We start from the raw sequence: 22,881 nt of genomic DNA, 5'->3' as shown, positions 1-22,881 counted from the left end.
GGAAGTACGACTAAATTTTATTACGACATAATTACGTAACATGAACTAATTTAAACTGGACTAAATAATTATTTCTTGTGTTAAGAAAATGTACATAAAATAAACAATAATGTTATTTTTATATTAACATAACATTGAACTTTTCTTCTTTTTAATTCTCAGATTCGAAGATAGCAGGTCAGAGATACAACACAGAATCCTAAAATATTTCCATCATTCAATTCCCCAGTTATGGACTGGTTATGGCGTTGCGTTTGGTTAGAAAAACATCTTAATCAATACTGTAAGAATATCAGTGATTATTAATTACAATGATGTGGTATCATTGATAGTAAAAGAATGGGTATTTATAAAGATGGTATTATTACTTGTTAGAATACAAGTATAATTGATAATATAAGATTATCAAAGAAAAAGGGTGTGGTGGGTGATGCTAAAAAGAATACTAACAGTAGTAATTATACATTCTCCTTAAAATAAGAAAATAAGGAAGAGTTTTAATACTCTCAAAATCAAATAGAAATTAATTGAATATTTAAGTAATGGATGTTTAAAATACTCTATTCCACATCAAAAAATGAGAAAAGGACTCACAACTCAACAACTAAAATCAAAGAATAAACTAATAGTTAATAAACAAACACCTTTAAAGCAAATGGATTAGTTAATCTCCACTAAGCAATGGACAATAGAAAATTTTTCTATTAACACTTAATTAATACTTTTTAATTCTCTGTTTCTAAACGTATAACGGATTTATGGTTATATCTTTTACTACTAATTTTTTTATTTTTTTTTATGTTAAAAAATCTTTCATTTTATTTTTTTAAAAACTTTATACCTGTTCTCCAGTTCATTATTCTTTCCTTGCTTCAATAGCTAACACTTTTTGACTTAAAAATGATTTTTACTCAATGAAAAGACTAGTTACTTTAAAGGGTTGAAGATATATTTTAAGTTTACTTCTTCTTTTTCTTCTCTTTCAAATGATTTTTTTCTTTCTATTCTTCTTATTTTTATCTTATTTGTTGTTTTATAAAGAAATGATTGTAAGTGAATCATAATTACATGTATTTTTTTTTAACTGAGGTATCATAATCCTATAGATAGCGCTTTTCTTGGTATAAAAAGGTAACTCTTATTCATTCATTTCATATTATTATCAAATGGAGATACTTTCATTATTTATAATCTCTTTTAATATTTTATTAAGTTTATTCTTATTTATATCATTATTTGGAATAATATGTTTATTTATTTCTAATCTTATTTCTTTTGATCATCTCTCTTTCTTTAATTATATCTTATTATTCTATGGTCCATATCTTTTGATTAATTTATCATTTTCTCTCTGTTCAGTCTTCTACGAAAAGATAAAGAATCTCTTCACTCTTTATTTTTATGGTGAAAATGCTCAACATCATGTACCTGTTAATTTAAATTATATTTGGAATTGTATACAATGGCTAATAAATCATGATAGTATTATCTTGTTAGCTGGTAGTGTAATTCTTGGAATTATTATTGGGATATTTTATGAGAAAAAACATAGAGTAACTAGTATCATGACATCAATAGGTTGTACAATTCTCGTAGGTTGTCCATTAGAATTTATTAGTTATTTCATAGGAGTAGTTATAAGAAATTTTAGAATAGCTCTAGTTAATGTCAATCAAAGAAATCGTACAAAAAGAATTATAGATGTTTTGCTTCATTGTATTCCATTTTATGGATTGTTAAAACACATTAATGAACTTCTATTCAAAAGACTTCGAATGATTAAAACAATAACCAGCATTGTTTCATTTATCATTTCTATCATTTTACTCATTCTGTTTATCACTAGTTTGAAAAAAATCACTGATGAAGCATATGAACAAAATAAAAATATGTTTTTGTATTGGGTGGTATTTACTATTTCCATTGGTTCATGGGTTATTCATGGTATTCAACAAATAGAAAATGTTCAAGAGAATAATCAAGATGGAAATGAAGAACAACAACCAATTCAGTTGCGATTTAACTATAAACTCTATTATTCAGAAATAGTACACATCATTCTTATGGCAATTATCATTACTTTAATTTTACAACCAAGACTATTTAATACTAATAGAAATGAACAAGATGTTACAAGTAAGAACAATGGTATGAATAAAATGATATTCAATGAAACAAATGATGATCTTTCATTTAATGATGCTAATCATAAAATAGAAGGAATAACACTTGATAATGTGTTTAAACATTCAGCTTTATGTGGTAGAGATTCATTTGGTATTACACTAATAGAATATTCATGTTTGAGTTATTTAGCATATTCAAAGAAATGGAATGATACAGTTCAATCAAAAAATATAACAGAATATCTCAAAAGAAGAGGTTGGGAAATAGAGTTTCATAGTGATGAATCAATGCTATCATATGTTGTAGGATATAATATCAAAAATAAAGTTAAAATCATTTCATTCAAAGGAACAGATTCAATAAATGATTTAATTTCAGATGTAAAGTTATTTGGAGAAGCCATAATTCCAAAAGCCTTTAATATCATTCCATTATTTACAAAACAAACACTTCAAAAAGTGAGTTATGTAATGTCGTTTTTTGGGTCAAAAGCATTTCCAACCAATTATAATAATCTTATTAATATTGCAAAGAATGAAGTAAATAAATACAATGAATCAACAATACAAATTGTACTTACTGGACATTCACTTGGAGGGGCAATTGCAAATGTTGTTGGAAGTGATATTGGATTAGCAAATGTTGGAATCTCTCCACCTGGAATATATTTAGGAACAAAGAGTTTTGGAATCAAGAAGAAGAATATGAATATATTTACAAGAGTGGTAATCCCAGAGAATGATTTGGTTGCATCAATGGGAATACATGGAGGAGTACAAATAAATATTCCTTGTTATGATTATTTCTGGAAATGTCATAACCTTAAAAATACTCTTTGTACAATTGCGGCATTATGTCATGAGAAAGAAATGAATAATTTATGTAAAGAAGAATGGAATAAATGGAATTTCAATTCAATAACATGGTAATTTACTTTCATTTTTCATCATTTTAACCATTTTTCAATAACACAGATTAGAAATAAAAGATATTCAATAAATATCATTCACTGTTTCTTTATTAAATTGATCTAATTATTTTCATTTTTAAAAGGTTCTGAAATAAATACCAAAAAGGACTCACAAAAAAAACTATTATAATGACTAGAATATTCTCCTTCTTTTTTTATGTTACTTTTTTACTTTTCTTTCTTTTTTCTTTTTAGTATAAAAAAACTTTCATATAAAAGTAGAGCAGATTGATGAAAAAGAAGAAATCACTTCTCATAATTGTATACTCTAATTGTTTATATATTTATTAATTGACCTTTTTTCATGAAAAAAAGATTATAAAGAAGAATGTATAATTATTTATAAAACAAATAATTTAATTCTAAATGATTAACATGTATAGAAGTAATATAATAAAGTAGCTAATATATATCACTGAATATAACAATTTTAAAAGAGTACATCAATGAAATGGTATAAGTTTATTTAATCGAGGTAATTTTAATATATTTAAATTATACCTTATTGTAATTACAAAATAAAATGTATAATTTTATTACGAAGATTTTTTAAAAAGTTAAATCAATGTTTACACAACCCAAAGTAATTGCCTCGATTTCTTCAATACATTTGACTTCTATCATAGAGTTAATTGTAGAAATAAATACACTCAATAGAAAAAAAAAATTAAAAAGTAAAAAAGAATAACAAAATAAAATTTAAATTAGAAATATTTTCTGATAAATTTCAGAACTTTATGTTGTTTATCTTTAACCATCTTTTGAATAGAACTATTTTGAAGATTTCCAATTAACATATTCACAGCATCACTTTCTGGAATTGACAAAGCAAAAGCGTCAGTAAGACATTTTGTTACAGCGTATTCATCAAACTGAGTATCAAAACCAAAAACAATCATAGATAATCTTATAATCATACCAACATGTCTTCGAAGTACTAAAAACCCAGAAGTACAATTTTGAACGAATAAATCCCAAGCACCAATTTTTGATTTTTCAAGAGTAACAGTTGTATTATTAAGAGAAGTACGAATAATTGTAGGAATTGCAAATCTATTTGCATCAAATTTTGGTCTTAAATTAATGACAAAACCAAAGTCAATATGTGCAAACGATTTATCACATAAATGAAATTTCCAATTTTCTAAATGACGATCTCTTACTCCTAAACAATATGATGCAATAAATCCTCCAGAAAGTGTTGAAATCATTGTTGCCATTTCTTTTGGTAAATATTCATCTATCTTTAAATTAATAGAACATACTGGACATTCTTTATTCTTCATTGAAAGTTGTTCAAATTCCCATCCATCTGGACAACAATGTAATTCTGGATGTTTTTCACATGCACATACTTCTTCAATACATCCAAGCATCTGAAATACCCCTTCTCTTGGTCCTGTTGGAACAACTGAATAAGTAACAGCAATTGGTTTACAAGGAGTATTTTGATCGAATGCAGTAGGATGAGCTAAAAATGAACTTTTCATCCAAAGAACATTAAACACATTAAACATAACTTGAACAGCCATATCTCTTCTAAGATCATCCCCATATTTAAACATTACTCTTCTTCTTTTTTGTTGTCCATTTTCTGTTTCTGCATAATAAAACATTAATGATATCGGTGTTGTTGCTGATTTATATGATTTTAATGCTACCATTTTTACTAAAACACCTTCTCCAAGAAAAGGGTCACAATTTCCAGTATAGTTTAATACTGAAATACTTTCTTCTTTTAATTCTTCATCACTTAATTTATTCATCTTTTCTGGTAAAAAATTCCTATTAAGATAAAGTGTTGGTCTTTTTGCTTCTTTTGGAAGTGTTAATAAATTATCTCGAGCAGATGCAATCCATGTAATAATTTCTTCATTTTGGTAATTAATACTTTTTGTTACTTCTCCTCTTTTATCTTCTAACTTTTTTCTTTTCTCATCGATTAATTGAAGTAAATAACATGACCCTTCAATTCCTCCTTCAATTAATTTACAAAAAACTGGATCACTACATACACAAATACCTCCAGCTCTATGAAGCCAAAATATTCTTGTATAAACATCTCCATAATCAATAGCAGTTCGAACAATAGCTTTAATTAAAATAATTTTATATTCTGATCTTGGTTGAATTACTATATGTCTTAAAAGTAAAGGAAGATAAAGTAAGTATTGACTATGATGACTTTTACAGTAAGAATAAATAGTTTGTGGAAGAAGAGAGTCTAAAGAAATTTCTTCAAGAAAAGAATAAGTTTCATGAAAAGAGTCTTGAGTCTCAACCATGTAACTCATGTTATTGTGATTTATTTTACTAACAATTTTTTCTATCTTTTATTTTTTCTTTTCATTTTTTTATAAACAAAAAACTTTAGTTTTATTAATGAAAACCACTAAACCTTTACATATTTATCGTGTTATTACTATCGACGGTCCTTCTTCTCCTTCTTTTGCTAGAAATGTATTTCCTTGTTATTCCATTAGTCAAAACTCTTTTATTCAACCACCTCAAACAACGTATCTTGTATTAGTAGAATGGGATGATTTATATATTAAACAACCAACTTGGGTATTACAAGATGAATTAATTTCAATACGTGGTATAGATCATAGAAATTTATATAATCAATTTCTAAGAGAATATACTGTTAATAAATTTACTTATACACCTAATTTATCATCTTTACTACCAGCTAAAGAATTATTACCTTGTAAAATTATAGATTCAAGAAAAAATGAACAACAACAAGAAGTGTTTTCAGTAAAATGGGAGTCACAAGGAAATATATATGAAAGCCAAGAACAAATTTCTTTCTTTGAAAAAGAAGAATATAAACATTTATTAATTCAATATCAAAACTCACCTTTTTCACCTAAACCACTTAAAAGTTGTGAAATTAATTTATTTAATCGAACAGATTTAAAAAATAAAAGAATAGGAGAAGTTTGTTATAAAATATTTGAACGTCTTAAAACAAATAGTGTAATAATTGAGAATAAATCTTCTAAAGAACCATCACTTTCTTATTCAATCAAATTTAAATTATTTAAAAAATTAAAAAAAATAATGGATTTAGGATTTAAAGGTCCATTTTTAATTATTACTGACAAAGAAAATTTAGGATTTTATCAAGAAAATTTATACAAAACAATTCCTACGGCTTTAATTACTTTTATAACAGAAAATCGTCTGAGTAAAGAACAAAAAAAAATATTAGAAAGAGAACTTTATTTTTCTTCTACTTCCTCAATAAGAAGTAATTTTGTAGTTTTATCAAATCCTCATTTTTTATTTCGAAGTGGAACTTCATTTGATATTATTTTTATTGACTCAAACCTATTTCGATTTGAATCACTTCTTACAACAGTCATTAATAATTCTTATGTATTTCTTTATAGTAAAATTAATTCTTCATTAATACGTTCTCTTTGTAAACAACAAATAAGTGATAAAGTAATACGTTTTAACTTCGAACAACAAGAACCAGTAATTAAATACGTTGATTGTTATATTTCATTAACACAAAACCAACAAAATTTATTAAAAGAATTAACAAAGTCATTAACTATAGAACCAAGTAAAATATCATTAATTTGTTCTGAAATGATTAAAACTGGAATATCTTCTAGTTTTTATTTAAATCCAAAAGAGTCAAGTAGTAAACTTCTATTTGTAGAAAAGTTAATTAAAATTTTCCATTCAACTGAAAAGAAAGTAGTAGTTATTGCAAACTCTTCTTGGATATTTACTAATTTATTAGAAAAATATCAAATAAATATTATGTCTTGGGACTCATCTGCACAAAAAAATAATGCTATTTGTAAATTATTAAAATGTAATTCACAAGAAAAAGCAACTGAAATTATTCAATTTTATAAAGAAAAAAATATTAATCTTCAATCAAATTATAATGTTGTTTGTATTGATTGTAATACAAATTCTAGTTTAATATTTTTTGATTTTATAGATATTGTTATTGATTTAAGGTCTGATTATTCTCCATTACTTGAAACATTAAATAAAAATAAATTTGGTTTTGCTACAACTAAACCAATTCTGTATTTTAGACTTATTGGAAAAAATAGTATTGATGAAATTACAATAAGTATGAATGAAACAGATACTATTTTTAATCAAAACGAACTTAATAAAATTTATAATAAATATCTTCTTAGTAACATTAACTCTTATACTACATTCGGAAATAGAACTCATTCATCTGATAAGGATTTTATTAAAATGATTAATCAATTCTTTTCTTCTTCTAAACTTCTTCAAGTACTTGACATTAATAATAATTCTATTGATTTTATTGATGATATTCAGAGAGTTAAATGTATTGAATTAAATCAAAGAGTTAATCCTCCTTATTTAATGAGTGGTGATTATTATAAAATTTCAATTGAATTGAATAATTCAATTCCATTAAATCACCCATCTAATCTTCAACCTTTTCTTTCTGATTCAATAACATTAAAAGGTTCACCTATTCAATCAACTTCTAATAAACCACAATCTAGTCTTCCTTTAAAAGAACAAAATACAATTATTCTATCTCTTAATAAATTAAAAGAAAAACCAATACAAGAACCTCCTTCATCTTCAAGTCAATCACTTGACAAACAGCCTTCTCTTATTCATGAACAAGCAAAACAAGTCATTCCTTTTAATTCGATTAGTTCAATTTCATCAAAAGAGTTTGAACAAAATATTAAATCTCAAAAACAACATCTTCTTACAAGATTATACAAAACTGTTAATGACCCTCAAACGTCATATGTTCCTCTACCACCAATACCTCCTGAATTAAAAGTATCTAAAGAACAAAATCAATTCAATTCCTCTAAACTCCCTAAACCAGAACTAAAAACGGAATCACCTCTTTCTTGTTCTTTAAAAACTAGTCACCAAAAACAACCAATACAATATTCAAAAGAACTTTCTTCAAAAGTTCATTCAGTTATAAAAGAAAAACTAATTAAATTTTCTTCAATTCCTCCAATAACTGGTAACTCTCTAATAGAAAAAGAAAGTAATTTAAATCCTCAAAAAATAAATAACCTTCAGGAAGTTTCTACTACTCAACCACCTCTTCAAAACGCCTCAAAAATTCCTGGTTTAGATAGTGATATAAATAAAAGTTCTTTGCCTTCAACAAACTCCAATGAAATTAGGACAGAAAACCAATTAAATAAAAGTGGAAATGAAAATCAATCTAAAATAGATAAAGTTATTGAACAAATTAAAAATGGTATTAAACTCTTTGGAACTGATGTCTCTAAATGGAATATTAATTTTAATATATTTAAACCTTTATCAAGTAAAATGATACAAGATATTGTTAATAAAATAGAATCAATAGAAAGATTAAGTATAACATTAACAAATGATCAAATGAAAGTGTTATCACATGTTTATGATTATGTGGTAATAAGAAAAATTATGATTCCATTCCCTATTTGTTCTCTTAAAAATTGGGATTGTTCATGTGATATTACTTTACTTCAATTAATAATAGAAAATGGACTTAATGTTCCTGAATTATATTTAAATGATCTAGTCATAAGAAGTGTATTAGACTTAAGTGGATTATTAACTGAGAAACAAAAATGTGAATTTTTAAATTCTAGAATTGAAAGTATTTATAAATGCTATTCTATTTGTCAATTTAATTGAATATGAAACAATGATTTATTTATTTGATTAAATTGGTTTTCAATTAAAAAATGATAACGAATGCAATAATTATAATTGCACCGATTAAAGTAGTTCCAAGAGTGATTTTCATTACTGATTCAAATGCATCAAGTTGTCCTACAGGTACTGTGTATTGAGAGAATTGAGGAATACAAGTTGGTGAAATAAATTGAGAAGGGTCACTTGTTCCACAAGAGATAGGTGTATTAAAATAACCATTAATTTTATGATATTTTAATAGTTCAATACTTCTACTATCAGTACAATTATCACAAATAAAGAAAACTTCAGGAGGTGGGAAGATAACGTTTTTTTCAAACATATCATTAATTCTAGCTTTATGATATCTAAGATGAATTGGAATTGAATGAGTTGAAATAGGCTTTGTTTGTTTTAATGTTTTTATTATAACATGGGCTTGTCTTCCAGTTAAAATAGGAGCTTCAAGATCCATTGGTTCATACATAAATACTTCAAGATCTTTTTGTTTTCTTTGTAATTCTTGCATTTGATATTTATCAATAAAAATACCTTGTGGAACAGTATAAATTAAATAAGTATCATTGTTATTTGTTGTATTAAAATTAAGAGTAGTTATTTCAGTTATTAAATGAGTTCCTTCACCTTTAAGTCTTTGAAGATAAACAGGAATTGGATGTGTATATTGAAGAGTATCAAAATCAAACATTTCACTATTTTTTCCTTTTTCACTAAAACGAGTAAATTTACAAGTACTGTTCTTATTATAATAATCAATACCACATGAATTTAAGAAATAAATATTACGATTATATTTATCTGTTTTCTTTGGATAATTTGATTTAAATGAAGAAGTTTCAAATGTATCAATTTCACAATATTCAAATGTTTTATTTTTTAAATTAACATTAATTTTCATATAAAATCGATCACCAATAGATTCAAAATTCCATGTTTTTTTCATTTCTTGAAGATGATTTTCAATAATATTTTTTAATTCATTAAAAGAATTATTAGTTTTATCTACATGTTGATGTATTTCAAATATTCCTGAAATTGGAAATTGATCTTTATAATCAGAAGATAATGAATGAGAAGTATAAAAAAATCCATTAGGATGTTCTAATTGATTATTAATTCCATAGAATATATTTGTAATTGGATTATAAATTTTTGTATTTACTTTACCAAAACGTATAACATTATATCCTGTAAAATTATAAATAACTTCTTTTATAATATTTTCTGGTGCTTTACCAATAACCATATATGTATTTGAATTATATTCACTCATAAATTCACGAATAGAAGAATATTGATATACTTTTTCTGTTACTCTTTTCATTAATAATCCAATTTCTTCAATTTCTTTTGGAAATAATAGAGAAGATGGAATATTTCCTGTAGTACAAAAATGACCTACAAATCCATCAGAAGAAGTCATTTGTTCATTAGAAATTTCATATTTAATTGTTCCATCAGATGAACGTGGAAGAAGAATAATATCATCTTGTTGTAAACTAAAAGAAGATGAGAATAAAAGAAAGAAGAAGAACATTAAATGAAAATAATTAATTTTTAAGATTTAAGTAGATAAAATAATATTACAATATAATTTTCATTATTATAAGTCTCAATTTATTGAAAAAATAAGAAAAGAAAAAAGAACCCTTTTCAAATCAAAATCAAAAATTAAAGATACTTTTGATGGAACGTATTCAAATTCGTTTAATTAATGGTGAAATACCTAACTCAGAACCTTCTCAAGTTTTTGAAATCCCTGAAGAAACTAATACAAAAGAATTAAATGCTTTAGTAAATAAATTAAATAAAACAGAAGAAGAACCATTTCCTTATTCATTTTATACAGATGGTATTCAAATAACTGATAATATCCCTAATAAAGGATCAGAACAAGTTGTAACAATTACATATTATCCACAAGCAGTTTTTAGATGTAGACCAATTTCAAGAAGTACTCATACTATGACTGGACATAGTAATTCAATTTTATCATGTAAATTTTCACAAGATTCAAGTAAATTAGGTTCATGTAGTGGAGATCATACAGTTAGAGTATGGGATTTAAATACATGTACTCCAATTTGTACATTAAAAGGACATGGAGATTGGGTATTAAATTTAGATTGGCATTATGGAAATAAATTAATTGCAAGTGGTGATAAACTTGGAAAAGTAATTGTTTGGGAATTAAATGAAAATGGAACAAATGGAAAACAACTATGGTCATATTGTCATAAAAATTTTATCAGTGATATTCAATGGAAACCTGAAGTATTTGGTGATTCTGCTATTTTTGCATCTTCATCACGTGATATGTCAAGTAAAATTTATGATGCTAGAAGAGGTGAAGTTATTCGAACACTTGGAGGACATACTCAAGGAGTAACTAGTATACGATGGAGTGGAAATGAAAATATATTATATACATCATCAAGAGATAGATTGATTAATATCTATGATATGAGACAAGCAAATCCAATTCATGTATTAAAAGGTCATTCTCATTGGATTAATAGTATTAGTACTTCTACTGAATATGTACTTAGACAAGGAGGTTATGATCCATTAGAAAAAGATAAAGGAATTGATGGTGCAAAAAAAAGATTAAATAAAATAATAGGATGTGGTGGTGGTGAACGATTAGTTTCTGCAAGTGATGATGGAACATTATATATGTGGATGCCATTACAATCACAAAAACCAATCCATAGACTTGTTGGACATTCAAGTCAAGTTATGTCTTGCAAATTCTCCCCTGATAGTAGAATTATAGCAAGTACTGGATGTGATAAAAATATGAGAATTTGGGATGGATTTACTGGATCTTGTTTACATACATATAGAGGACATGTCCAAACAATTTATGGCTGTGCATGGTCTCCAGATAGTAGAATGCTTGTAAGTGCAAGTAAAGATAGTACAGTCAAATTATGGAATGTTGTTCCAGGATGTCGTAAATTAATGACAAATCTACCAGGTCATTTGGATGAAGTCTTTTCTATTGATTGGTCACTTGATGGTAGTTCTGTAGCAACAGCATCTTATGATCATACTATTAAAATCTGGAGATATTAATAATTGATTGATTTTTGATTAGATTTTCATTTAAAAAACAAAAAAAAACATAAAAATGTAATAAAAAAAGAAATGATTCAAATTTAAATAAAGACACTCCCAAACAATTACTTATTTGCGGCAGCAGCTCTTTTAGCTTTAAGCTCTTCAAGTTCCTTTTTCTTTCTTTCTAATTCAGCAGCTCTCTCTGCTCTCAATCTTTCTCTTTCTTCTTTCTTCTTTTGGAGAGCTTCTTGTTGTTCTTTTAATTTTCTTTCTCTTTCTTCACGAGATTCAGTGGCTTGTTGTTTTGGAGCTTCCTCAACTGTCTCTTCTTTTGGAGTTGTTTCAACTGGTTTTGTTTCTTCTTTAACTTCTTCTTTAGGAGTTTCTTCAGGTTTTGGTTGTTCAACTGCCTTTTTAACTTTTTTTACCTTTTTAACTTTTTTAACTTTCTTGACTTTTTTAACATTTGATTGAGTACCATCTTCGTTAGTTGTTTTTTTAACTTTTTTTACCTTTTTAACTTTCTTAACCTTCTTAACACCACCAGTTGCTGCTCCTTGCTTAAGAGCTTTTTCCATTTGTCTTTTCTTTTCTAAGTATTGTTTTCTCATTTGTTGTAATTTCTCTGGATCAGCATTTGGATTTAAACGAAGTGCTTTCTCCATAAATGCTCGTTCTTCTTCTTCTTCTTTTTGTCTTTGTGCTTTAGCAGCAGCAATAGAATTGTTGATTGATTCTTTTCTTCTTTTTTCAGCTTCTTGTTCAGCTTCAAAAGCGGCTCTTTCTTCTTCTTGTCTCTTTCTTTCTTTTTCTTCTCTTAATTTCTTTTGTTTTTCTCTTGCTTCTCTCATTGCCTTCTTACGTTCTTGGAGTTCTTTTTGTTCTTTTTCATAGAGTGCTTGTTCTTCTTGGGCTCTTTGTTCTTGTTTAATTCTAAGTTGTTCTCTTCTCTCAGCAATAGCTCTTTTCATTCTCTCCGCATGTTCTCTTTCTTCAGCCTCTTGTCGTTTAAATTCTTCTTCACGTTGTTTTTCTTCTTCTTCCATTCTTTCTTGGAGTTGTCTCTTTCTTTCAGCAACAGCCCTCTTAATTCTTTCTGCTTGTTCTCTTTCTTCAGCTGCAATTCTTTCAAACTCTTCTTGTCTCTTTTGTTCATCAAGTTCTAATCTTTGGGCTAACTGTGCCTTTCTTTCAGCAATAGCTCTCTTAATTCTTTCTGCTTGTTCTCTTTCTTCAGCTGCAATTCTTTCAAATTCAAGTCTTTCTTCTTCTTCTTTTTGTGCTCTTGCTGCAGCAACTTCTTGCTTTCTCTTGGCAATCTTTTCTTTTAACTTTTCATCATCTCCTTTCATAGCCTCAATCTCTGCTTCAAATTGTGCCTCAAGGGCTCTCATCTCTTCTTCCATTTGTCTCTTCATTTCTTCTTGTCTGGCTGCTGAGTCTGCTTCAAGTTGATCATCTTCAACAATTTCATATTCTTCTTCCTCTTCTTCCTCGACTTCATCTTCATACTCTTCATCTTCATATTCATATTCTTCTTCGTATTCCTCGTTCTCGTCAGCCATATTGTTTTATTCTTTATTAATAAAGAGTTCATTTAAATTTAAAACTCCTTCTATTTTTAGCTTATATGTATTCCTTCTTAAATAGTTTACAAATCAAAAAATATGGTTTTTTTCCTTTTAATTGGTCTGAAAAAAAATCAGCGTTCTCTTCTCATTATTTGATCTCAAAAATAAACTTTTTGTATTTTTATATTTTTTATTATTTACAATGAACTTTGTTTTTCTTTCTAGAACAGGATTTATCTTGATATTTTATTCGCCTTCTCATTGCCTTTACTAGATTTTCTTCATTTTTGATTTTTTTTCCTATTTGTCTAAAGAACGAAATCTTTCTCTCATTTTTACTAGATAACAAATCTTTACAAACATGTTTATTCTTTCTAATAATTCTCAAAAAAGGGTTTTGGTCTTATTTAAAATATGGCGTTTGTTGTGTGTAAGAGCTTAGTGAATTGCCTTATGAGTGAGCAATTCAATTGGAACCCCAAACAATTACAAATAAAAAGCCATTGAAATCAAATAATAAAACTATTTATTACACTTTTTTTATCTTTCTTTCACAAGTAAAAGTATTTCTTCTATCAAACTAATAAAAATTAATTGTAATTCTAAAGAAAAATTTGTGCTTCTAAATAATTAGTTTCTAAATGAAAGAATGAACTTTTTTATTTGATTTAAGTTCAAAGTTATGAACATTTATATTTTTTTTTATTCAACACCCCTTCAACAACTCTTTTTTTTTAAGTTTATTTAATTTTAATCACTAAAAGTATTAAAACTACTTTTTTGTCTTATTTTGAAGTAATATCTCTCTGAATTGTAAAGTCATTATTTGTTTATTTTTACGACTTCTTTTATCAATAAATAATATTTTCTTTTAATTTATACTTTTAATTAGTTCTTTTGATTCATTTCTTAACAATATTTTTTATTTGGTTTCATTCTCTTATTCTTACAATAATTCGTAAATGATTGTTGTTCTTCTTTTATTCTTTTTTTTTATATTCGTTAGTAACAGTTTATAATATTTAATAGACATCTTGTAAATTAAGAAATTTGATTAGAAGCAATTAATCTGGAAAAAAACACCATGTAGATATTTTATTAAATGGGTGGTTTATGTCTCATCTTGATCATTAAAATTTATATTCAAGAAAAGTAGGATCTAATATTTATAAATCTAGTTCATCTTTGATTCTTAGACTTTAAAATTATTTGTAAACATCTTTTAAATAATATAATGATAAATAATGTTGATTCTTTTTTCATTAAATGTCTCACTTTGGTACTAAGGTCATACATTATTGTTTTTTCAAGTTAAAATTAAAGAAGAATGAATACTCAAAAATTAATTGAAAACATTTGTTTCTAGTATATTTTCAACTGATAAATTTAATTATTTATTTTCATTTTACCAGAATATCTTACAATATTTAAAATAGTATATTCAGATAATGAGAATGAGGTATTTTGTTCATATTATTCGAACCGAACACTATACAAAAATAGTTAAATAAAGAATAACCTTAAATAAGCAAAGAGTTAATTGAATATCAACTGTTTTATTAATTTAGAAGTTAGTATATATAATAGAGAAGTTATTTATAAAGAAGTGATTATTGTATTAAATTATAAATTTGTATGTATTTTGAAGTAAAATAATATGTATAATCATATAAAAACATTGGATAACAATAAAATTAGAATTAAAATAATTTTGTAATTGAACCAGAGAGTACAAAGAAATAAAAGTATAAGATTAAATAAAAATGGTTTATAATGAATATAAAGAAGAGAAACAAATGAAAGAATAAAAATGATAAGATATAAATTAAATAAGAATTAAATAGAAAAAGAAAAGAAAATGATGAAACAAAGGAATTAAAATGATAAAAGAGAAATAAAAAGAAGAAAATATAGTAAAAAAGAAGAAGAGATGATAATAAATAATAAATAATGAAGAATAACAATAAGAATAAAATAATATAAAATTAATTAAATGTTAATATATTTGATTTTTATTGATAATTGAAGAATAGAGATTAATCCAGTTAATGATATTTTTCTAATAGTTTCATAACATATATTTAGTTATATTAGAAACAATATTCAATGATAACCATCATATTTTTAATTATAATATTTTTTAATTTATTTTATAATATTAATTTGAATTTTTAAATATTTAATTAATTTAATATTTTTTATATTTATTAATTAATTTATTGAAATTAATATTGTATTTATTTTGATATCTTTTAATTTGTCATTCATTGAAAATTAACCAAATATTAAATATATTAAAAATATATTCTCATAATGATAATATTCTCTTCAATTAATAAAATATATAATATCAATATATGGTGATTTCAAATTATTTATTTTTATCATAATTAAAATTAAATCATCCAATGTGATGATGATATTATCATAATTTCTATATCTTTCATTCTAAATTAAGAATTAATTTATTTTCATTTATTTAACTTGATTGATGATAGAGTTAATATATTCATCATCAATATCAGTAGTGTTATTTTCATATTTATGTTTTTTATTATTGAATTACATTCTATTTTCTATGATTGAGTTCACTTTCATTTTAATATATCTTTTAGTTGTTTATTTTATTCTATGTGACTTTTTAATATTATTAATATATTCTTTCTCATTATTTACATTATTATTTATTATTTTTATTATATTTTCTATTTGTTCCCATCTTATTTTCTTATTTAATTTCTTATTTAACAAATTAGTTCAAAACAACACAACACATCAATTAAAATTCTATTTGTTTGATTTATTGTGTTTTCTTCTCTTCTTGACTGATTATCATTTCTTGTTTTTTTTGATATTCAGTGTTTTGCTCTCTTCTTCTTCTATTTCCAGAATTGTCTTTTTCATAGTTGTAGTTTGGTTCATTTGTATTGTTCCAGATGATGATGTTCTCAATATTGGTTGTGTATTTATCATTAGAGTCATTGTTTTCTTCTTCTCCAGTTCCTTCTGGGATAAAAAATTTTCAATATTTTCATGTTGTTTTGATATTAATTGATTTTGTTCTTCATTTTCTCTTTGTGTATTGTCTAATTCTTTTCTTGTTATTTCTGCAATCTCATAGTTTTGAATCGCACTTTTTTGATATCATGATTTGATTTTATTTATCTATTGTGTTCTTCTTCAACAGCTAATCACCTTTAAGGACTTCGTCCTTCTCTTTCTTCAGCCTCTCATAGCTAGCTCGGAGTGTTCGGATGGTTTCATCCTTACCTCCTACTTCTATGTTCCTTCTACCATTTGTTTCATTTATTTTTCATTGTAATGTCTTATTTTATTATTTTAATTTAGAGTTTTCTTATTTCATTATATGTGTTTTGAATATTGTTTATTTGTGTTTGAATCTTTTCTATTTCTTCTTCAAACTCTTTCCTGACTGTATCTCGTGTTTTTTGAATCATTTCATTTGAAATGACTCGTTCTTCTTCCATCTTTTTTGTTTGAAGTTATTTAATAGTTTCTTCTATTTCTTTGATTTTATTTTGAAGTGTGTTAATTTATTATTTGTTATCTTCTTCTTCTTTATCTTGTGTTTTTTATTTATGTTATTTTTAATTTATTATTATTGTTCTTTTATTTCATTTCTTTGTTTTTTGTTTTTGATTCATTTTTCACTTATTTTAATATCTTCATCTTTTATTTTGTTTTCTATTTGAATTCTTCTTTGATTTTCTTTATTATTTTATTATTGAATATACTTTTTGGAGAATATTATACAATTTCTTTACCTTCATACTTTTTAAGTAATTTTGAATATTCTCCTTCCTCAATTCCACTTCTTATTCTTTTAATTTTTATTTCAATTTCATTTATTGTTAATAATTTAGATTTCTTGTTTGTATAATGTTTATTATCATTATATTTACATTGTTTCTTATTTGTTTTTATTTGTATTTTCTTTTTCTATTCATTTTTCTCTTGTTATTTCTTTTACCATTATTATTATGCATTTTATTGTTATTTCATTCTTTTCTTTGAACATGAATACCTGTTTGTTGTTTAATTTTCTTTACAAGACTCTATTACATTACTCAATAACATGGCAACAAAATATGATGTATATTCTATATTGATAAAAGGAATAAATAAAACAAATAAAATAAGAAGATAAATAAGATAAAATATATAAGAAATAATAAACAAAAGAAAATAAAGATATAAAATAAATAAAATAAAAGATGTAAAGAAATAGAATAAAAAAAGAAAGAAAGAATAAGAATATACAAATAAGAATAAAAAGAAATAAAGAATAAAAAGAGAATTATAAAACAAATATAAAGAATGATTATAACAAAAAGAATAAATAAGGCAAGAATAATAATACAAATGATAATCAATTATAATTTATTTTTACTTCAAATTAAATTGTATTTCATTTATTATATTTTATTTCATTCACTGGTGTTTGTCAAAACAATCTCTTGGTATTGTTTCATTGTTCTTTAATTCATCTTCACATCCACATTCATAAAAACATGATTTTCCAAATGATGTAATTGATGATGGTATATTAATTGATATTAATGATGAACATTCGCTAAGACAATCACATCCTAATTTACTAATTGATGATGGTAAAGTAATTGATGTTAATGATGTACATTTACAAAAACACAAATCTCCTATTTCACTAATTGATGATGGTATATTAATTGATGTTAATGATATACATCCTAAAAAACAACCATTTCCTAATTAGTAATTGTTGTTGGTATATTAATAGATTTCAATTCATTACAATATTTAAAAACCAATCTCCAAGTGATTTAACTTCTGGTGGTATTGTAGTTCCATATTCTTCTCTATCATATTTTGTATACATTATATTTTTACAGATATTTCATTCTTCTTTCTCTTTTAAATATAATGAATAACTTACTAAATATCATACTATTTTTTAAATATTTTTCCATCATTAAATATTTTATCATCATCTTTATTATAAATATGAAATGTTTCAATATTAGGAAACAATCTTCTTGAATATTCATTTAATGGAATTGGATTAAAATGAAATTGTTCCATATTTCCTTGAAATCTTTTAATTCCAATTTCTAAATTAATAAAATCATTAATATCATTAAAATACATTGATGTTATCATTATTTCATTATATCCTAATTTCATTATTGATTTATTATTTATTAGTTGTTTTTATTAGTTCATTTAATTTTATATTTTAATTTCTTCTTTTTTATTATTTTATCATCATTCTATTTTTATTAATTGATATTTGTTATGAAAAACAATAAATAATAAGAAATAAAATAAAATGATAATTATTTTTATTTTTAATAAATTATAATTATTAAATATTTCATTTTGTTGTTATTTTAAATCATTTTATTTAATTAATAAATTATTCATTATTTGAATAAATTTTCATATTATATAATTCATTTATTTCTTCTTTATATTCATTGTTATTATTTATATTAATAACAAATAATTATATTCTATTTCATCAATTATATTTTGAATATCATTAAATATTATTAATTATATTATTATAAAATTATATTCAATATTCAATATTATTAATTATTATCATTAATTCATTATTATTATTATTTACAAATAAAATATGAATTCATTTTATTTTTTTAATTATAATTTGAATATATTCTTTCTATTTCTTTTTATAATAAATAAATCATATTCAATGCAAATACAAGTTTTATTTCTAATTAAATTAACAGAATGAAATATTATATCAAAAAACATTTGAATATTTATTAACACAAAATATCAAATTCTTTATTAAAAAAAATGTTTGTATTTATTTATTGATGAATTTAGTAAATTATAATAATTGATATTTTAATAAAATAATATAACTATGAAGAATATTTGATAATAAGTTCGTTGATTTATCATTAAATATTTCATTTTGATTTGTAACAATAATATTATCTTTTCTTTTTCAATTAATTTATCTTTTTATAAATTATTTCATTGTATTCAATAATTAATTGATTTAAACTATTTAATATAATATAAATATTCTTCTTTTATTTATTATATCACACTTTGAGTAATATTTTATGAATAATAAAAAAATTGAAATGTATTATAAATATTATTTTAAATATTATTTATTTCTCTTTCATTTATTTCTATGTTTTTATTATATTCTTCAATATAAATATCAGATACTGAATATATTTCTTTGTATTTAATTAATTTATTCAGAATAATGTTTTAATTCTGTTATATTAATAATGAAATATCAAGAAATGATGAATATATTAACATTATTAAATAATCATAAATGAATGAAGAAAGAAATTAATAAATTTTAGAGTGATACATTTATTTATTTGATTAATATTATAAATTGAAATTTGTATGTTATTTATTTTTATGAAAATAAATAAATATTAATTGAATTAATTTCTATTTTTAATTATTCATTAGAGATTAATCTATTTCATTATTCATTCTATTAATTCTTTAGAATATATTTATTATAATAAATATAATGTTTTATAACACTGTGTTATTTATTAGATAATTTTTAACTTCTTTTATAATGTTTATTTCATTTATTTAATTTCATAATTTCTGTATTTACTAATTAAATTATAGAGATTACTCCTCCAATTATTTTAACATCTCTTATTTTTCTTTATTCTATTTTTATTTCTTTATATATATTTCATTTCTTCAATTAACTCCATTGATATTGTGTTATGAAACAATAATTATATCAAATATTATACAAGTTTATTCTTTTTATATATTACAAAGAATTTATTGATGATATTCTCTCAATTAATACAAATATGAGTATCATTTATTGTTACAAATTACTTATTTTCATTATAACTAAATCTAATTCATTGTGATGATGACATTATTATAATTTCTTTATTTCTTATTTTAATTTATGATTTGATTTATGTTCCAATTATATAGAATAAGAATAAATAAATGAAAACAAATATAAAATAATGACTCATTATGTATTTGAAAAATAATCAATAATCAAAATAATATATTAATGAAATATGTTAATGAATGAATATTTCAAATTAAACAAAAATAAATGTAAATAAATGTAAATAATATATTTGAATAATGAAAAATAGATAATTAAATGTTAATTAATGTGTATTGTTCATTGAAAATTATTCAAATTGATTTAACATTGTATGTTCATTATCTACTAGTTTATTCTTAGTTTTTAGTTGTTTGATTGAGAGAAATTCATTTTTTATTTATTTAATCTAGAAAAAGTATTTTAGATATCTTTGATTTAAATATTCATCATTTAAGTTTCTATATGATTTTAATGAATATTAAAACTCTTTTTTATTTTCATTTTTAATAAGGATATAACATTATCACTATATTATTATGATTAATTTTCATTTTAACATCAACCATAACAATAGATCTTTTTTTCATTAAATAATATATATTAACAAATATACATGTATCATAACAAGTAAATAATACTACAATCTTTATATAAATAATTATACATTTAATATCAATGATATTCAATCAAAATAAATAATAAACATTAATATTATTGTAATAATGAATAAGATAGATTTTAAGTAATAGTAATTTCATAAACAAATGATAAATGATGATTAAAGTTTTGAATTAATTTGATAGTGATAGTATTTTTTTTGAAATACTACATTTAAATTGTTGAATTTGAAATAAAACAAAAAACAAAATATTTTTAATAAAATTTCATCAATGAGATTTTATTTTGTAATTTTCATTGTTTTTTTTTATTTAAACATTTTATAAATCAAACATTTTGCGTAATCTCAAACTCTAAAATACTTGAAAATCATTTTCAAGTTTATTTTAATGTTTAGTTTGCTCTATCCAATTCTTCAATCATGGTCTGCTCAAATTGTAAGTTTAATTTTTGGAAGTGTTCTTGTCGGTTTTGGGGTTGTTGTTTATGCTCAACTCCAACATTGTTCAGCTCGTATCCTCGCTAATTGTTGCAATATAATAATAACTCTTATGATAGTGATTCTCTTATGTTTATGGATGGTTCATATAACAGAAACACAAAACATCAACACACAACAACTTCATATGAAGATTGACTAATTTAATTTAAAGAAACATTTAGTTTAGTTTGATAAGTTATAGAATAACTAATGTAATTATATAAACAAGGATTTTTATCATTAAATTGTTATAGAATATTATCATAACAACTCTAACAAAACAAAGATAAATTTAATGATAGAATTAATACAAAATATAATGCACAACCAGAATAAAGTACATTTTATTATTTCAAAGTGAATTAAAACAATATCCTTTGATTCACACTCACAAATAATCAAAACATAATGCTATACATAGAAATTATGTTATATTTCATCAAAACACATTAATGCTATCATTATTTCATAATATCCTAATATAACTCTTTCTTTATCATTTAATGTTGTATTTTCTATTCTTCTTTTTATTTGAACTTTAAATATTCTTATATTTTATTTTATTTGAAAGTATTATTTATGTCGAAACATAATACACGGCAACGAAAAAAAGAAAAAATAAAGAGAAAAAGGAAGAGAAATGATGAAAAAGAAGGATATGAAAGAAAAAAAAGTGAAATTAAGAAGTAGAAGATGATGAAAAGAATAAGAAAGTTGAGAATATAAAATGAAAGAAGATAAAAAAAGAATAATTCAAAATGAGATAATAAAAGATGAAAATAATGATGAAATAAATGATGCATTTTTTTATTATAGAAATTAGAAATATGTAATAAAAAAAGTGTTTAATTTATTGATGCAAATTATTTATCATTATTTTATTGATATAATTTATTTTATTCTTTTTTATTTTTATAATTTTTATTTATATATATAATTTTTTCTCTTTTTTTCTTTTTAATATATTGATTATTTTATTTTATTATTTATTATTCTTTTATTTATTTTTCTATATTCTTTTATTTGTTCATTTTTATTATATTTATGAAATATTTCATTATTATAAAATAATTTTATTGTTTAATTATTTAAATGATTTATATTAAAATGAATTTATTTTATATTTCATTGATTTCTTTTATCTTTATTTTATATTTTAATAATTTCTTTAATATTATCATTTTATATTATTATTATCTTTATTCTTTCATATTTTTATTATTTATCATTATTATTGTATTTTTCATTTCTTATTTTATTTTAATTTATTATTATGTTTATTTATATTTCTTTTCTTTCTTATTATTATTCTTTATTCTTATTATTTCTTTATTTCTTATTTTTCTATTTTATTTATTTTCATTTGATTCATATTTTCATTTCTTATTTTGATTATTTTGATTTGATTTAATTTTAATTTTTATTATTATTATATTTTTGATTATTCTTATTTATTTATCATTTATTTATCATT

General features: G+C 22.9%; 7 protein-coding genes across 7 annotated transcripts, besides 55 other annotated features; 3 read left to right on the top strand and 4 right to left on the bottom strand.

Moving 5' to 3' along the window:
- The first annotated feature begins 160 nt into the window (after positions 1–160).
- Positions 161–728: a repeat region.
- Positions 729–778: 50 nt separating this feature from the next.
- Positions 779–833: a sequence feature (AT_rich).
- Positions 834–958: 125 nt separating this feature from the next.
- Positions 959–1,035: a microsatellite.
- A 138-nt stretch (positions 1,036–1,173) lies between these two features.
- Positions 1,174–1,277: a microsatellite.
- A 786-nt stretch (positions 1,278–2,063) lies between these two features.
- On the top strand, positions 2,064–3,056 carry EDI_134780 (uncharacterized protein; the record flags this gene model as incomplete). Its single annotated transcript, XM_001738465.1, has 1 exon — positions 2,064–3,056. One exon carries the CDS (start codon positions 2,064–2,066, stop codon positions 3,054–3,056), a length of 993 nt encoding a protein of 330 aa, XP_001738517.1.
- Positions 3,057–3,238: 182 nt separating this feature from the next.
- Positions 3,239–3,290: a microsatellite.
- A 10-nt stretch (positions 3,291–3,300) lies between these two features.
- Positions 3,301–3,387: a repeat region.
- Positions 3,388–3,428: 41 nt separating this feature from the next.
- Positions 3,429–3,459: a sequence feature (AT_rich).
- A 114-nt stretch (positions 3,460–3,573) lies between these two features.
- Positions 3,574–3,636: a sequence feature (AT_rich).
- A 42-nt stretch (positions 3,637–3,678) lies between these two features.
- Positions 3,679–3,727: a repeat region.
- A 5-nt stretch (positions 3,728–3,732) lies between these two features.
- Positions 3,733–3,810: a microsatellite.
- On the bottom strand, positions 3,802–5,382 carry EDI_134770 (uncharacterized protein; the record flags this gene model as incomplete). The annotated part of the gene is made up of 1 exon (XM_001738464.1): positions 3,802–5,382. The coding sequence occupies one exon, from the start codon at positions 5,380–5,382 to the stop codon at positions 3,802–3,804; it is 1,581 nt and encodes a 526-aa protein (XP_001738516.1).
- Positions 5,191–5,213: a sequence feature (AT_rich).
- A 97-nt stretch (positions 5,383–5,479) lies between the features above and the next one.
- EDI_134760 (uncharacterized protein) lies at positions 5,480–8,773 on the top strand (the record flags this gene model as incomplete). Its single annotated transcript, XM_001738463.1, has 1 exon — positions 5,480–8,773. The coding sequence occupies one exon, from the start codon at positions 5,480–5,482 to the stop codon at positions 8,771–8,773; it is 3,294 nt and encodes a 1,097-aa protein (XP_001738515.1).
- Positions 6,131–6,165: a sequence feature (AT_rich).
- Positions 6,957–6,991: a sequence feature (AT_rich).
- Positions 7,242–7,264: a sequence feature (AT_rich).
- Positions 8,384–8,407: a sequence feature (AT_rich).
- A 43-nt stretch (positions 8,774–8,816) lies between the features above and the next one.
- Positions 8,817–10,331, bottom strand: EDI_134750 (uncharacterized protein; the record flags this gene model as incomplete). Its single annotated transcript, XM_001738462.1, has 1 exon — positions 8,817–10,331. The coding sequence occupies one exon, from the start codon at positions 10,329–10,331 to the stop codon at positions 8,817–8,819; it is 1,515 nt and encodes a 504-aa protein (XP_001738514.1).
- Positions 9,662–9,699: a sequence feature (AT_rich).
- Positions 10,330–10,403: a sequence feature (AT_rich).
- Positions 10,404–10,480: 77 nt separating this feature from the next.
- EDI_134740 (uncharacterized protein) lies at positions 10,481–11,872 on the top strand (the record flags this gene model as incomplete). The annotated part of the gene is made up of 1 exon (XM_001738461.1): positions 10,481–11,872. One exon carries the CDS (start codon positions 10,481–10,483, stop codon positions 11,870–11,872), a length of 1,392 nt encoding a protein of 463 aa, XP_001738513.1.
- A 33-nt stretch (positions 11,873–11,905) lies between these two features.
- Positions 11,906–11,968: a microsatellite.
- An 11-nt stretch (positions 11,969–11,979) lies between these two features.
- Positions 11,980–13,422, bottom strand: EDI_134730 (Troponin T, cardiac muscle isoforms, putative; the record flags this gene model as incomplete). The annotated part of the gene is made up of 1 exon (XM_001738460.1): positions 11,980–13,422. One exon carries the CDS (start codon positions 13,420–13,422, stop codon positions 11,980–11,982), a length of 1,443 nt encoding a protein of 480 aa, XP_001738512.1.
- Positions 12,592–12,767: a microsatellite.
- Positions 13,333–13,398: a microsatellite.
- Positions 13,423–13,588: 166 nt separating the features above from the next.
- Positions 13,589–13,628: a sequence feature (AT_rich).
- A 527-nt stretch (positions 13,629–14,155) lies between these two features.
- Positions 14,156–14,183: a sequence feature (AT_rich).
- Positions 14,184–14,281: 98 nt separating this feature from the next.
- Positions 14,282–14,319: a sequence feature (AT_rich).
- Positions 14,320–14,808: 489 nt separating this feature from the next.
- Positions 14,809–14,829: a sequence feature (AT_rich).
- Positions 14,830–15,161: 332 nt separating this feature from the next.
- Positions 15,162–15,332: a microsatellite.
- Positions 15,243–15,422: a microsatellite.
- A 129-nt stretch (positions 15,423–15,551) lies between these two features.
- Positions 15,552–15,687: a microsatellite.
- A 4-nt stretch (positions 15,688–15,691) lies between these two features.
- Positions 15,692–15,911: a repeat region.
- Positions 15,888–16,671: a repeat region.
- Positions 16,606–17,566: a repeat region.
- Positions 17,567–17,568: 2 nt separating this feature from the next.
- Positions 17,569–17,732: a microsatellite.
- Position 17,733: 1 nt separating this feature from the next.
- Positions 17,734–17,822: a microsatellite.
- Positions 17,823–17,877: a sequence feature (AT_rich).
- Positions 17,878–17,880: 3 nt separating this feature from the next.
- EDI_134720 (uncharacterized protein) lies at positions 17,881–18,294 on the bottom strand (the record flags this gene model as incomplete). Its single annotated transcript, XM_001738459.1, has 2 exons — positions 17,881–18,176; positions 18,237–18,294. The coding sequence occupies 2 exons, from the start codon at positions 18,292–18,294 to the stop codon at positions 17,881–17,883; spliced, it is 354 nt and encodes a 117-aa protein (XP_001738511.1).
- A 249-nt stretch (positions 18,295–18,543) lies between these two features.
- Positions 18,544–18,710: a microsatellite.
- Positions 18,588–18,705: a microsatellite.
- A 22-nt stretch (positions 18,711–18,732) lies between the features above and the next one.
- Positions 18,733–18,798: a sequence feature (AT_rich).
- Positions 18,799–18,997: a microsatellite.
- A 20-nt stretch (positions 18,998–19,017) lies between these two features.
- Positions 19,018–19,057: a microsatellite.
- A 3-nt stretch (positions 19,058–19,060) lies between these two features.
- Positions 19,061–19,273: a sequence feature (AT_rich).
- Positions 19,274–19,284: 11 nt separating this feature from the next.
- Positions 19,285–19,586: a sequence feature (AT_rich).
- A 209-nt stretch (positions 19,587–19,795) lies between these two features.
- Positions 19,796–19,977: a sequence feature (AT_rich).
- Positions 19,978–20,029: 52 nt separating this feature from the next.
- Positions 20,030–20,232: a repeat region.
- Positions 20,208–20,396: a repeat region.
- A 13-nt stretch (positions 20,397–20,409) lies between these two features.
- Positions 20,410–20,553: a microsatellite.
- A 12-nt stretch (positions 20,554–20,565) lies between these two features.
- Positions 20,566–21,071: a repeat region.
- An 85-nt stretch (positions 21,072–21,156) lies between these two features.
- Positions 21,157–21,254: a sequence feature (AT_rich).
- A 690-nt stretch (positions 21,255–21,944) lies between these two features.
- Positions 21,945–21,988: a sequence feature (AT_rich).
- A 24-nt stretch (positions 21,989–22,012) lies between these two features.
- Positions 22,013–22,190: a microsatellite.
- A 62-nt stretch (positions 22,191–22,252) lies between these two features.
- Positions 22,253–22,378: a microsatellite.
- Positions 22,274–22,367: a microsatellite.
- A 2-nt stretch (positions 22,379–22,380) lies between the features above and the next one.
- Positions 22,381–22,453: a microsatellite.
- Position 22,454: 1 nt separating this feature from the next.
- Positions 22,455–22,516: a sequence feature (AT_rich).
- Positions 22,517–22,519: 3 nt separating this feature from the next.
- Positions 22,520–22,593: a microsatellite.
- Position 22,594: 1 nt separating this feature from the next.
- Positions 22,595–22,772: a microsatellite.
- Position 22,773: 1 nt separating this feature from the next.
- Positions 22,774–22,875: a microsatellite.
- Between the last annotated feature and the right edge of the window lie 6 nt (positions 22,876–22,881).

The sequence above is a fragment of the Entamoeba dispar genome, genomic scaffold (assembly GCF_000209125.1).
Source record: "Entamoeba dispar SAW760 scf_1105229461391 genomic scaffold, whole genome shotgun sequence".
Lineage (NCBI taxonomy): Eukaryota > Evosea > Mastigamoebida > Endamoebidae > Entamoeba > Entamoeba dispar.
This window is presented reverse-complemented; position numbering and strand designations above follow the sequence as displayed.